The sequence below is a fragment of the Triplophysa rosa genome, linkage group LG23 (assembly GCF_024868665.1).
Source record: "Triplophysa rosa linkage group LG23, Trosa_1v2, whole genome shotgun sequence".
Taxonomy (NCBI): Eukaryota; Metazoa; Chordata; class Actinopteri; order Cypriniformes; family Nemacheilidae; genus Triplophysa; species Triplophysa rosa.
The window spans coordinates 13,508,359-13,523,251 of NC_079912.1; the positions used below are offsets into that span (position 1 = coordinate 13,508,359).

The 14,893-nt window shown below is 38.6% G+C and overlaps 1 protein-coding gene across 2 annotated transcripts in view; it reads right to left on the reverse strand.

Moving 5' to 3' along the window:
* Window positions 1-14,893, reverse strand: part of oxsr1b (oxidative stress responsive kinase 1b) — a 41,211-nt gene that overhangs the window by 18,972 nt on the left and 7,346 nt on the right. For both annotated transcript variants that reach the window (XM_057322712.1, XM_057322713.1), the window contains exons 2-3: window positions 10,906-11,018; window positions 3,797-3,905 (exon numbers count right to left, since the gene is read on the reverse strand). In XM_057322712.1, the coding sequence (XP_057178695.1) occupies window positions 3,797-3,905; window positions 10,906-11,018 (222 nt within the window). The remainder of the gene's footprint in view (window positions 1-3,796; window positions 3,906-10,905; window positions 11,019-14,893) is intronic.

Sequence of the window (14,893 nt, forward strand, 5' to 3'; positions counted from 1 at the left end):
AACAATAAGTAATAGGCTATTTTCTACCCGGGTTTTGAGGCCGTCTCGTCAAACGCTCGGTTTTAATGGGCGTGCCGCATTGAAGACTTGGAAGTAAACGCCCACTGCTATGATTGGATAGCAGTTTGCATAGTAAACTTAGTTGGAGCCTTCAGTGAATTTGTTTAGACACGTAACGTTAGGTTACACATTATCAGGAAATATCAAGCGATCTCTAACAAAGCAATAGTGACGCATAGTACAAATATGTTTTACTCACATAAGATTGCTGCGCCATTCCTGTCGGGTCCAATATTGACTGCACAGCACAGCTTTTTAATTTTAGTCTCTCCACAAATCCAGCGTCTTGTTCACAAAGGAATCCATGGTGAAATGACGCGAACAAATGCTCAATGTTTCACCCACGTGAGCAGGAACGTACTTAAAAATAAACTTCAACCACGCATTCCTAATATCGGAATCTGAAGAAAGCGACTGTGTTCTTCCACAACCAGGCGCTGCAGTCGCTCTAAATAAAAATAACAGTGAAAAAAGTCCTCACTTTTGCACATATGACACGGGGCTAGCCGCTCTCGAGAGCCCTTCGCTAAAGTGACAGGGTTGCCAGATCTTCACACAAAAAATAAGCAAATAAAGACGAGACAAAAACAAACCTTAAAATGCAAATTGTTTATATATTTTATAAGACCAAAAATTCTAAAAAGCTGCAACAGACCATTTATTAAGACCTAAGTGCCGAGGCTTTTTGATCTAAGACCAAACAACAACCATAAAAGAACTTATTAATAACAAACATGGCAACACAGCAAAAGAGCGCTGTGTGATGGCGCATATCAGCAGTTTAGTTTAAACTGACCGACAAAACGAATCTTTAGCTGAAAAATATGTCGCTATGGTTGCCAGTTTGTCAATCATCACAAATGCGGGAGTGTGTAATATGTGTGACTAAAATCATTCGCGAACCAGTGGGCGGGGCTAGAGAAGCAGTCGTTGATATTTTCTGTGGAGGCGGTGTTCACCCTATAGATAGGTGCATTCCAGGACCTGGCGTTCGCTGAGCCTGGTGTCAATAACAGTTGTAATTTCAGTAACAAGGGCGTTTTCAGTTCTGACACTTACAGGATGTTCGCTTGAATACGATTCCCTCTTATATAACAAAAGCGCGGGTTAAAATTGATGTCTTAATTCATTGCGCCTTTAAAACCCACAAAAGCCATCAAAGCTTTCTAATAAAACAACTCGTAGTAATATGTTTGATATAAAGTGACCATTTTAGACTACACTAAAGAGGAAGTTTAATATTTAGTCTCAAATGAATGACATTAACCTGCAATGCAGTACTCAAATAAGGACCAACAACTCATAAGTGCTGTTCAAAGGCCAGCGAAAAGACGACCTCTTTGTGTTTCGGGCTAATGAAGTTATCGAGCGGTGCTTCTATCTCACATACCTTTGTACTTAACAAACAGGCCGGAGTGAGACGCTTGCTTTACAGTATAACATTACAATAAAGTAAATAAAAGATGTACTATTCATCCTTTTTATTGGCTCACTGCATACGTTAGGACAGAAGAACAAAGTCTTGTTTCAGACACGCATGCTCTGCATTTTTACATTTTTTCACGATTCTTCTTCACACTTATAATGTAAAGCATTCCTTCTCACCCACTGATAGTTGCAGAGATATATCTATGGTGGTATGAACAGTATCTTAGATTCAGATCAACCAGATGACACATTTCCACTATACGTAAACCTTAGCGACACTGCTCCGACATACCGTAAAAACAGAACATTTCAAAAATGAATGTCGTTTCCTGGACACACTTCCTGTGGTGAAAAGATGGAATGCTACCCAACAGGATCACATTCCTACTGTGGTCATTGCATCTGACAGCTGTCAAGCGGGATATAACACATCTTGCTGTCAAGATGGGACAGTTCAAAGACAAAAGCAGTCACATTTCAAGGACAGAATTCAGTCACCACCAAGTACTGTCTGTGTCCTTCATTCCTTCTGTCCTTCATTTTTAAGATCGGGCACCGTACCGCCCGGGCATCTTCAACTGGCAGATGCATAAAAGTGAACAAGCGTAAAACGAACAACTCTTATTCCGACAGAGTGATTTCAGCTCTGCGCTCAGGAACGAAAGACTGCACTTCCGTGTCAACGCGAGTCAGGCTATAATCTCCCTGTGAAGTATTTGGGACTGTGCTGTGGTTGGACTGAACATTACACAGCGGCTTGAAACATATCATCAATCTCTCAGCAGTACCTTCACACAGTGGGCTTTGGGAAGACGGGAGCTCTACGGGAGCTTAAGGATGCAATGAAATTTGAAACGTAGAAATGAAAAGACCCAGTGTAACCACTCCTGCCCAAAGACAGATTTTCATGAAGGTGAATTAAATTTGTGTTAGACAGAATTGTGTGATGTCAATGATCAACATGGACAAGCACTTTACTTAAAATCACTGCTGCCAAAAAAAGACTCCAACCTTGGTTGCACATTGCAATGCATCAAAACAAAGCACTGCTGTGCATGTCTTAGAAGAAATTAATCAAGATCATCAACAGATCTCTCCGCTAAAGGCATTCATAACACAATACTGCTCAAAGAAATACTGCATTCTGCACGTTTCTGCATTCGCCTGCTGCAGCGGCCCTGTGTCTCTCTGCTGTAATTAACATTGGGCTGTGATTAACTCCATGGGGGATCCTGTGGCAGACCGCATTATCATTCTAAGAAGTCTTTTAAGATCCTAAACACTGAAATAAGAATAAATGCATGTAACTAAATTCAAATACCATTACCAAGAGATCCAAGACAGCATTGAGAGATGAATGATTATTGTATTATCTAGAACAAGGGTTCTCAATTTTTTTGACTCCTAGACCCCCCCCATTGTATTCAACAATATTCAAAGGCCCCCTCCCACCCAATAAAATATTCAGAGCTTGACACTAACTGGAAAGACATTTAATTATTATAAATGAATAATATCATATCTAATAATATCTTGATTTCTAGTTTTTAATGTATTTTAGTGCTGATTTTGTCTCATTTTAAAGTACTAGTCATCTTGAGGCCCCCTTGGAAGTCAGATGGGACCCTCTTGTGGGCCACGCACCCCCACCCCAATCTACAACCACTGATCTAGGAACAAAATAAAAACATATATTTTTTAATAAGGGCTGTCACGATATCAGATTTTCACTACACAATTATCATGGCCAAAATACTTCATGTTTATTGTGTTTTCTATTGTTTTGGTGAATGAATCACACTCAAAGTACGAGTGTAGGGAGGCAGAGAGAGAGAGAGAGAGAGAGAGATAGAGAGAGAGAGAGAGAGAGAGAGAGAGAGAGAGCTTGTAAGCATTGTAGCTCTTAAGGCAAAACTTAAACCTAGTGCTTGCTTAAAGAGTACATAACATGAGATCATGAAAATTACACTGCATTTGTAATGTTGCCGTGTTTGAAAGTAAGCAGTCCGCAAAGTTGTAAATCCGAAGGTGAATGAATAACAAAGTGATTGGCTTAAAGTAAAGTAAGATTATTTACGAAAATAATAGTGGTTTTAGACCTTCTATGTACATAAACTTGTTGTTGGGCACTCCATAAACCAAATTAGGACCTTAAAAATCCCTAGTAATGTACTCTTTAAAATATTACAATATGTGAAGAATTAACACGATATAGATAATTGTGGCTTTTAATATCGCAGTTATTGACAATCCTGGTATATTGTGACGCACTTAATCGGAGAAAACGGAGTAGGTGGGTGGGACTTACCCCCACTGAGCAGCTTCATCACCAACCACAGCTCATCCTTCACCACAAAGGAGGTGTAGTACGACACAATGTTGGGATGGTGACACTGGCTCATCGCCTGGATCTCTTTCTGGAGAGAGAGAGAGAGAGAGAGAGAGAGAGAGAGAGAGAGAGAGAGAGAGAGAGAGAGCATCACTTTTCATGTAAGGAAACCTGATTTGATTTATTTTCTAAAATCAGACCCCTTACTGAGAAACCACTGGATTATTTAAGAGTAGGGATGTAACGATTCACTCAGCTCACGATGCGATGCGAGTCACGATTCTGATCTCACGATGCGATTTATTCACGATTTATTTTTACAAAATGAGTTGAAACAAATTAGAAATGAACAACTTCCCTTGCATTATTTCTTAAATGCTTCACGTTTCTTTGCATAATAAAATAATGTTTTATTTCAAATAACAAAACTAAACTGCAATTTTATAACAAATTAATAATAGAAAGTCTCTTTAATATAAACAAACTAATACTGTCTGAGCTTTTTTGGATTTTTTTGCATTTAATATCAGCATGTCCACGTTTAGATTTGCAGTGAAAATAGCGGCCCCTGCTGTTCAAAAAATGTATTGCGATTCAGTTCACACCTCAACCGATTTGAATCATCACTCATTATAACCGATTTTCAACAGGCTCACGGTGAATCATTACATCCCTATTTAAGAGAGTGAGAATCTGTATTCAAAACATGAATCAGTCTTGTATAAAGTGTTACTCCATAGAGCATAACCTGCGTACACACATTAATACAGTAACATAGTATGTGGTCTAGAATTCACCAGGCCTCGTGGCTTAACCGAGGTGCCCCACCATTCCAGATCTGGATTAATGTTTAAACAAAACTGGCTCAGTTACACAGATGGCAAACCTACAAGTCCGCTGCATGTATTTATGTATTCTGGAATAGTAGTTTTTCTCAATCCAAACATATAAGAAGCACTTCTAGTTTCCTTAAACATCTGCCACTGACGGCAAACATGCACAAACTGTAAAAATAAACATCATCTATCGGTGCATGCTATAAACACCATGGCACCTTTCTTATACTGCCGGCTCTAAATAAGCAAGGTGCATAAATAAATAGGTGTATATGTTACTGTCAATATGCAGCAGAAAATCTAGCCCTTCCCTGTTTATTTGCTGGTCTGTTCAGCCGATGAAGAACTTGCATACTTGAAAGTATTTCAGATTGAGGGGATTGACAGCTGGGGTAATGTAGGTGCGGCAGAATCCATCACTCTGAGCTTTTTTGAACTCTGAGTCATTTTTTGAACTCTGAGTCATTTGACATTACAAAGCAATTTTGACAGTTTTCTGTAGCTGACAGCTTCAGTCTTATTCGGTTAGTTAAGGCAAACCCATGCAATCAATGTTGTTTTGTTACCACGTTCTTCAAAATATCTTCTTGTGTGTTCTGCAGAAGAAAGTAAGTCATTCAGGTTTGACATGACATATTCTGGTTGGCCTGCCCTGTACGCTTCAGTACAATCTATTCCATGCATGCATATGACATGTCCCGAAAACACAGTCATTTTGTAATGGAGTGGACAACTTTGCTTCTGGTAAAAAGAAAAACATATCTATCACAGCTACTTCCAAAATGAAGACGAAAAGCAAACACGGCAAGCGACAGAAACCGGGCATTTTCAATTCCGGACAAACAAGTCATACTCATCATTAAACTTTCCAAGCAGAGTCCTCAAATGAACTGTCTGAATATGTTTTCCACTGACCTAAAAAAGTAACTGTACAAGACAATCATACACCATTCGACAGCATAGACAAGCTTTCCCCTGGCCAAAAGTGTGGGGACATTAACACCCCAACAGCACCATCTCATCCTGGCGTCCCAAAGCTTGAATTCATTCATTAGTTCAGTCAGCATCAGCCTGACTGGCTCCATGACGGCTGTTCCACAGTGGACACCAGGCTTTAGGGATACACAAAAAAACAATTCCGCACAAGGCCAAGCCTTTGGAAGTTCACTGGCTAGTGTTCCATTTGTGTTCTCACAGTAGAGGAGGACGAGAGGGGGGTCATCTCAGTTTGGCTGGCCGATGTCTACCCAAGAGAGAGAAAACAATAGCTTGTGAAGGGAGGGTGACATCAAGAGACCGTTCACCACCCGATTTGTGTACTTTCAGAGGACAATGAGCAGGGCAACGACTCTGAGACTCTTTGTTTTCTGTTATGTCACTGTCAGCCAGTCACTACGCTAGTGGAAAAACTCTTTCCTTCTTCTTCGAGACAATTTCCCACTCAAGCAAAATCTCAAGTTCCGTAGCGTATCACATTTGTACACCAGGAGCACATTTCTATTTGATTTACATTATGTCAAAGCCTCTGATAAACTGACTGAAGATTTTTTTTAAACTGGTTTGATTTAGCAGCCAAGTTCTTTTGCATGAGCTACTACTGAGGAGTATCTCAAATTTAAGCTAAGGCAATGACAGACAATGAATCACAAAACTACTGAAACATCATGGCAGAAAAAATTATCATAATAGACATAATTGTGTCCACACCTTGCACAAAGCATAATTTTAACTTTTTTTTCTGATGAAATTATCATTACCATAACGTGTGCATTATATGTTGTAATTTAAACATAGTAAAATTAAAATACTGTGAAAAAATTATCTACTAGATATTCTCAAATAACAAAAGAATCGTTGACAGAATATATTTATATTTAATATAGCTGCAAGCAGCAATTACGGGGTCAAGCCCAACCAATGCCCAAAAGGGAAATATATCAAATAAATCATATTGTCAGATGATCAGATTTTCAAAACCAAGACAACTTTTATATAAATGAACTCGGCTTGAGCAAACAAATGTACTAATGTGAATTGAATAACATTATGTTGATTTGTTCATGTTATAAGCATTTTAATAAATTTCATTATACCTCTTGACCACTAGGGGGTGCAGGCCTATAACTTTACAGGTCCTCTCAGAACTTCACCTTGATGAACCAAACCACGTTTTGTAGCGATTTGCCATTCTGTTTGTAAAATACTGCATTTTACTGCAAAATTCCAAATAGGCGGCGCCTACAATGGCAGACCAAGGAAATATTTTGGACATGTCAAAAATGTTATCACATTTTGAAAACCAAATTTAAAAACACAGGGAAAGGCAGTTAGAACCCAAGAAAATAAATATAACTTTAGCTGATAACTTTTGACCACTAGGTGGCGATTTTAATTTTACTTAGGGAGACAAGATGTGCCACTGATGATGCATGCCAAGTTTCGTGTCAATACACAAAAGTGTCGCAAAGATACAGCCACATGACCCTTTGGTGTGCTCGCCTTAAATTCATTGAGGCTGTATATGAGAACCATTTGAACAATCAAAAAGATTTTAATAACTTTTTGTCAGCACTGTCTCTAGACGCTACATACCAAATTTCATGCAAATCTGACAAATTTTGTAGGGGGAGTTCAAAAAAGCACGTTTTGAATAAAATGCCACAGAACTCAGCTAGAGCCAACAACTCTAGTAATGTAAATGAAATGACGTTGAATTTTTCATATGTTATAAACATTTTCATAAATTTCGTTATATCTCTTGACCAGTAGGGGGCCTAAAACTTTAAAGATCTTCTCAGAACACGGTCATGATGAACCATACCAAGTTTCATAAAATACTGCATTTCATGACAAAATTTGAAATGAATGGCACCCCCAATGGCCGACCGAGGAACATCGAGTATTGTTCGACTAAGCGTGACTCAGGGAATCAAACAAGACCACTCTCATGATTTTAGGGAAAAGTTTTTTAAAGTTATAGGAAAAATGTAACTATATTCATGAATAACTATATTTAGTTACCAGGTCAACAGATTACTTTATATTTATCTAGTTAAAAACGTAATAATCTCTTTTTAAATTAATGCTTTTAAATGTTATACCTTGCTTTTAATGAATAAAAAGGAAATTTGTTGATGTTATATTGAAAACCAAGATTTAGTGAGAATCACCTATTCGTTTCTATTGTCACATTGCTCTCATCACCCAAACACACACACTAAGTTGTCTAACACAAACATGCAAGAACAAACTGGTTCATTAGCTTTAAAATCAGATTTAAATTGACCAGCAGGAAAAGCAGCTGACTCACTAGAAACGAGCATTAGCCTTATTGGAAGGTTTCTTTTTCAAACTACAAAACAGGCTCTCCTGCAGGAATGCATGACAACCATAATGCTATCAGCGTAGCCACATTAATGTTTTTATGGACCAGAATATAAGGGAGGTTAGGAAGTGTATATAATAGCAACCACATAGCAAACACTTTGTCAACACCAACTAGCAATGCGCCATCAACCACAATCCACAATTCAGTGTACTGTATATAGGTACAGATCATCTCTACACACCTCATCAATTGGCCCTGGAGGTATGCGGTACATTCAAGCATTGACAGAAAATTGGCAGGCGCTGAGGTCATGTGATTTCAGAACGCCCTGGGAAGGTCTCGTTACGTCCCGCTAGAACGAACGCTGCAGTGGAACACAGTGGGGCTACTATAGATCCAGCCTGACGTCATTGGCAGGATCTCAACTCAGTCAAAGAGGAAAACTGTTCCTCCCACCACACACAAAGCTTCTGAGTTGTGACTTGTTGCGCCGTACTGTTCTCTTTCACAGCTATTTGGGCTGCTCCGGCATGTTGGGAAGAACTAGAACATGCTATCCGGCAGTAAATTGGCCTGATCATAAGTGAAATTGACCCAAGCCTCTCGGAGGAATTTCCTCTGCCATTATTGCGGAATGCATGCAATAGCCACCTGCCGCACTCGCTCATTATAACAGAGTTCTGGCTTTAATGTAATGCCTCCTCTGCGTTTAAGAGAACACTCAGCAGGTCATAAAGATGAAGGAAAAGTTTAGAGGAAACCTGAACGGCAAACTTTCCACGTGACCTCCGACTCTCCGAGCTGGGTTTCCTTTACAACTGTTGTACAAATTAAGCTCAGTGATTCGTTTGAAAGTGCAGGACTGTGTAACATCCACCATCTTATACATCTTAGTGCACAATGTACATCTTAGATAAGAGATTGGTCAGCATTCTGATGTCATCAATGACGTGAAATCAAATAATATTATGCTAAATTCTTATATTAACAATGGCCGGAAATGTAAATAATCAATACAGACATCTATAGATATACATTTAGTATGAAATATATGCCTCACTCTCAAACTGCAGGGCTATGACTAAAATGTCTGACTCCCTGATCCAAGACTGATGATTTTGTCCAACGACTAAGAGTTTTAATTCCAAAAATCTTTCTCAGATAGCAAATCCATTGCCAAAACTCACACCGTGTGCAGAGGGCTTAACTTTCACCCATTTCATTCCCAGGGGTTCACTTGAGTTCAGCTGTAAGAGAGGATGAACAACAGTCTTGTTTCTTCTTGCTCAAATCATAAGGTATGCCTTCCAAGATACCTGCATGTGAGAGGAATTGAGTTCCTGGTAGCCTCTTGCAGAGAGTGTTGTAAATAGGGAATATGAGCTTTCTCAGTGAACGAGAAATCAGCTCCCCCGGTCACGAGGAAAGACAAGCGTGACCTTTTGAGCTCCCAGGGAGTTGACAGATGAAGTTAATAAGCTGGGAAATGGAAAGGATTTATGTACAAAGGATTCATGTATGGAAACTATAACTGACATTTAAATGTAACAAACTCTGAAACAATTAACAATTGTACTTCCAGTTGGTGTAATGTTTTTAAATGCACTCGTCCTAAAAAACAAAAAATCCTGTCATAATTTCCTCACCCTCACATTAAGACTTGTAGAATGTAAAAGGAGATGTTTTTTGTGTTTATTTTAGTGACTGACAGCCTCAGTCACCATTCACTTTCACAGTATGGGGAAAAAATGTATAAAAATGAATAGTGACTGATGTTGTCAATCTCTAACATTCAGACTTGTACAGGTAAGTAGTAGGCAACCAATACGACTGAATGATTTTCATTTTTTGGGTGAACTATCCCTTTAAGAGTTATATTAGTCTGTTGTTATGTGCACGGTCTCAAAGGGGGAATTCTAATGGAGATATAAAACCTGTGGCATAAAGATGAAAACAAGGGAATCCCTTTGGCACAGTTAATAATTGTTTCCAGGCCATCTGTAAACGGTAGAAACATTGCTATTGCCTTGCATGAATTAAAAGATATAACTGCTAGTTAATGCTTTTCAGACCTTTTGCCACACTGTTGAGTGCACTTAACAGAGATGATCTTAGTGCTGAAATCTTTACAAATGAGGAATTGATCCATCCTCGGTAGCTACTGGATTACTGTCCAGAAGACAAATCACAGATGCAAAGTAGTTTAAATGATCCTATTCATCGAGTATGGTTCCTGATTACTGCCAACTTATAAACGCTGTTAAGCCAGCCATGATGACTTAAATGCATACATATGCAGCCTTTAAATATTACACAGCTAGAATCTTAACATACAGCATACATTTAAACAGAACATAGTAAAGAGGTTCACCCTTAATGAATATAAATGAAAACAGTTCTTTTTTTCCTTTTTTGTACGCTTTCAATAACATTATATTAAAAGGATATTTCACTCAAAAATGAAAATTCTGTCATCATTAACTCACCCTCATGTCATGTTCTTGTATGACTTTCCTTCTTCCACAGAACACAAGAAGATATTTTGAAGAATGTTGGTAACCGAACAATAGCGTTACCCGTTCACTTTAATTGTATGGACACAAAACCAATGCAAGTCCATGGGTACTGCCATTGTTCGGTTACCAACATTCTTCAAAATATCTTTTGTGTTCTGCACAAGTCATACAAGTTTAAAATGACAAGAGGGCGCGTAAATGCTGACAGAAATTTCATTTTGTTGTGAACAATTCCATTAAGAACATAAATGGGGTCATAACTGGAAACTCTGATTCGTGTTGAATTTATAGTCAGGTTCAGTGCATACAGTACACAGATTTCTTCAATGAAATAACCCAAAATACAATAGCGGTTAACTAGAAAGTCAATTTATGGGCTGCTTGGTAATACTGTGGTAATTTCCATACCAGGAGCTCATCCATGCTGGTCTGACATTTTTCCAGATTGATGCGTTTGATTGCGACCTTCTCCTTCCTGGGCACACAGTAGGCAGCCTGAACCACAGCTGTAGCTCCACTTCCTGTAACACAGTAAGAAGGTGTGTTAAACTCAAAGATCATCAGGACCTAAATGTGACAAAGCGCATAGCGAAGAGGAGCCAGGCGGGACTCCAGTAGCAAAGCCGCTAAGACACTTAGCCACATTAAAAAGATGAAACATTTTAACGAGTATGTTGTGAATGTAGTTGACTGAACCCTTAATTCAAACGAGTTAGGATAAAATTTGAAATTTTTAAGCTACAAAGCTTTTAGATGCAGTTTTCTTCCTTTAATTTGAGGCCTTGTTAGTCTAACACAATAGTTTAACAGATTCTGCATGGTGCAGCATGCACTGTGCCCAACAAAGCAGCAAAGATTTTCCCTTGGTTCTGTTTTGGCAGGCGGTGTGTTACTGCATCACAGAAGCTCAGCAGTCTTACCCGAGTTATTTGTTTCTCTAAAACACAGTTTCAGACAGTCTAGAAAGATGATGTCAAACCCACAATGCTTATGCTTGTGTCTCTACTGGATTGAGTACGGAAGTCACAGGCTAAAGTCGAATGCAGCCATTACACCATTCATGCTATTGAGGGTCCTTGACAGATATTTATTCATACAAACTGTATTCAATCCACTTCTGTTGTATAAACAGGTCAATTTAAGAGTCACAGCAGTCATTCCCAAAGAAAATCCTCTCTGCCTGGAAAACTGTCAGAGATGAGTCTACAGCTCAAAGATAAATGAAAACTGTTACTGCAGCAATAGACGTTCATGCTCGAGGCCTATTAAAACCCTAACAGACTATAAGTCAAAGGATTTGCGCTATACTTGGCTTTCAACTTAGTTGCTGAGGTTAATCCTCAGAGTAGTTTAATGAGGTTCTGCTCAAGGCACCAGAAGATAAAACAGACAAGATACTTCTGAAGACACTTCGACTATTGACAACGCAAGGTTGTGCGCACTTCTTGAATAATAGAACACAGACACCATAGGGGCCCAGACCCTCGTAAATTAGCGGGCACCTATGTTTCCACTGCGAGCTGAATATAAATGACATTGAGTGAGTATGAGGTAGAGGGAAATTTTTAATCATCTTTAATCATCTAGCCAAACTCCATATGGCCTAATAATGGCCTAATAATAACAAAGTCCTCATTGTTTAGCATTGTGATTGCACCAGCAGGGCTCTGTGGATTATGAAGCAGAAAAAAACTGGACAATTCCTATTTTTAATTAAAAACTACAGTGCTGAACAGCCTGACTGGATCGTGTCCAGTTACACTTATCAGAGGATTTAAAGCAGATGATAGGAAAGAAGGGCAAAAATATAGCTAAATGTCACTATTTAAATGAATAAAAACTTAACTTTTGTTTTAGAACAGACAACAATTTTGATTTGCCAGCATGCTTTGTTTAAGACACAACTTTCCTTTTAGATTTTAAAAAGTGGCACAAAAAGCCCCCCATAGTCTAAATCCCCTAAAACTTATCTTTGACCAACAAAATGGTTCGTTTTAAAGTATATAAAAATTCCACATTGACATATAAACAACATTAAAAATTCAATTTACAGTTTTCAGCTGTGGCAATCTGATCTGTAATATGACACAGCTCTCACTTTAGAAACCCAATATAACAAACGTGTACCATGACTGCAATTTCTTCTGCTACAGACTGGCCTGCGTTCAAAAATCTCCAGCGATAGAGGGATAATGATCCACAGTATTACCCCCACTTTGTACAATAAGACTAACAAACCGATCTTGAATCCCAAGATTACCACCTAATATAATTAAGAAAATAACAGAAACCTCATCTCCAGGTGAAATGACAATTGCATGTGTCAACAGCAAAAAATATTCTTACAAACAAGTGATGGCTTGATTCAGTAAAGTATATTCAAGTTGAGTGTGCACTGTGCAGGGGATGAAGAGATCTAGAGAAAACCTCTAAAGGGTTATGGAGGAACAAGAGTATATAGAAAATTTCTGTTAAATCAGACTTAAGTCTAAATAAAACTCCATTTTACTATATTTTGCAAACTATACAGTCTGTAAATCTAATCTACGCAAGTAATAAACTGTATTACATAACTGTGCAGATCAAAGAATCCAAATACCCTAAAGTGATGTGGGCTAAATATCAAATTGCGCAAAGTCTCACAGCTCTCATAGCCAACTTTTGTTCTCAATAAAAACATCAAATACACCAGACAGGAGGAACTAATAACTACAGCTGCCTGGCAACCTGATAACAAACATCATTAAGTCATTAAATTTTATTATCTAAATATAATAACTGATAAATATAATATTGATAACCAACGAATAGCAAAGATATACATTCTTTCAATCACTCGGCAAATAAGTGTTTCAGGTTTGTCAAAGGATCAAACAGAACACATGGAAAAACTGTATTAGGTCCATCACGGACCCATATGTTAATTTATGTGGCACAATTTATTTTTGTGAATGTCATTTCGTTCGTCCCTCATTGTGTCGTACATGTGTTTGCCAGCAACAGGATTTTATGGAGGCCTGTTTGGATTGCTGGTTTCTGATGTAATGATTCATTGAGGCAACTGAGTTACAACATTAGGACTAAAATAAAATAAAGAACTAATAGTTGCATGTAGGTTACAGGTTTCAATCATATTACAAACATACACCTGGGCCAAAAACCTGACACAAGTACTAAACGTCGAAGTATGCAAATGAAAATCAATTAGCCATAACAGCACAAAGTGTGGGATTTGACTTCTTTGCGGTTGATGACTTGCTTGTCCTCCTTAAAACGAGCATATGAAACGGGTCCGAGTTTCCCTAGAGTGGCAAGAATGCACTTTGTCAGGCGTAGCACTCAGTGCTACCGTGAGCCAGCACGTTCTCTCACATCAGGAGCACTTTATTACATTTCCTGGAAGTGAATTCTTCACACTATTCTGCTCTGAAACATGTCACACTCAGACCAAATCACTCACTGGCCATTACTTGTTTCTTCAGCCTTTGGCCGACGGCCATCCGACATGGAAAATTAATTTCCAACCAGGATAAAAAGACTTATTTTATAATTAAATTTATAGCCACTCAACAGCATTATAGCGAATCAAAAAAGACTGATCGAATGGTGTGTGGTGTCCGGAAATGTAGTTTAACAGTCAAAATCAAATGTTTCCAGTACAGGCCAATAGAACTCGAGTGAAACCGAGCTCCATGCTTTTCCATGGGTCTGACTCCGTCTGATGAAACTCTATGAGGTGGAAAGATCAGTTAGGATCGGTACAAAAACAAGACTCCGACTGCCCTGGGAAGTAACCAAAACAATGGTTCTGCTGAATAGGCTCCATGGGTTGTCCACACACAGTGAACATCCCAGCGGAGACAACTGACTGAAAAACCCATCTAGGACTTATGATTTAATACAATACAGCTCTTGCTAAGACAACACTTTTTGTGTCATCAATAAAAACAAATCAAATCAGACAAACCCATCTGTGGCTCTGAGACTTTGATTCATGATTTCAATAGACAAAGGATACCTTGAGTTCTTCAATTCAGAGAGTCCAGAGCTTCATACTCTCTCATAGGAGAGGAAACATTACTGCAGGTGGTGTTTTATTTTATTTTACAGCTAAATAGCTAATAAGACGTGAAAGAGAACTATGATCTGTACCTGTGCTGTTCGCTGTGCTGTTTGTGGGTGACGCACTCATATGTCAGAAGAAACATCCGAGAGTCAAATCGCTTGAAAGTAGGGCTGCAACAACTAGTCGATAAAATCGATAATGAAAATAGTTGTCAATGAATTTCATTATCGATTAGTTGGTCGATTAGTAATTTTAGACGTGTCTCTCCGTGCAGCTCGAGGTGCGCAGTTTTAAAGTCAGACATGTATCTCCGTGCATGCGTCTCTCCAT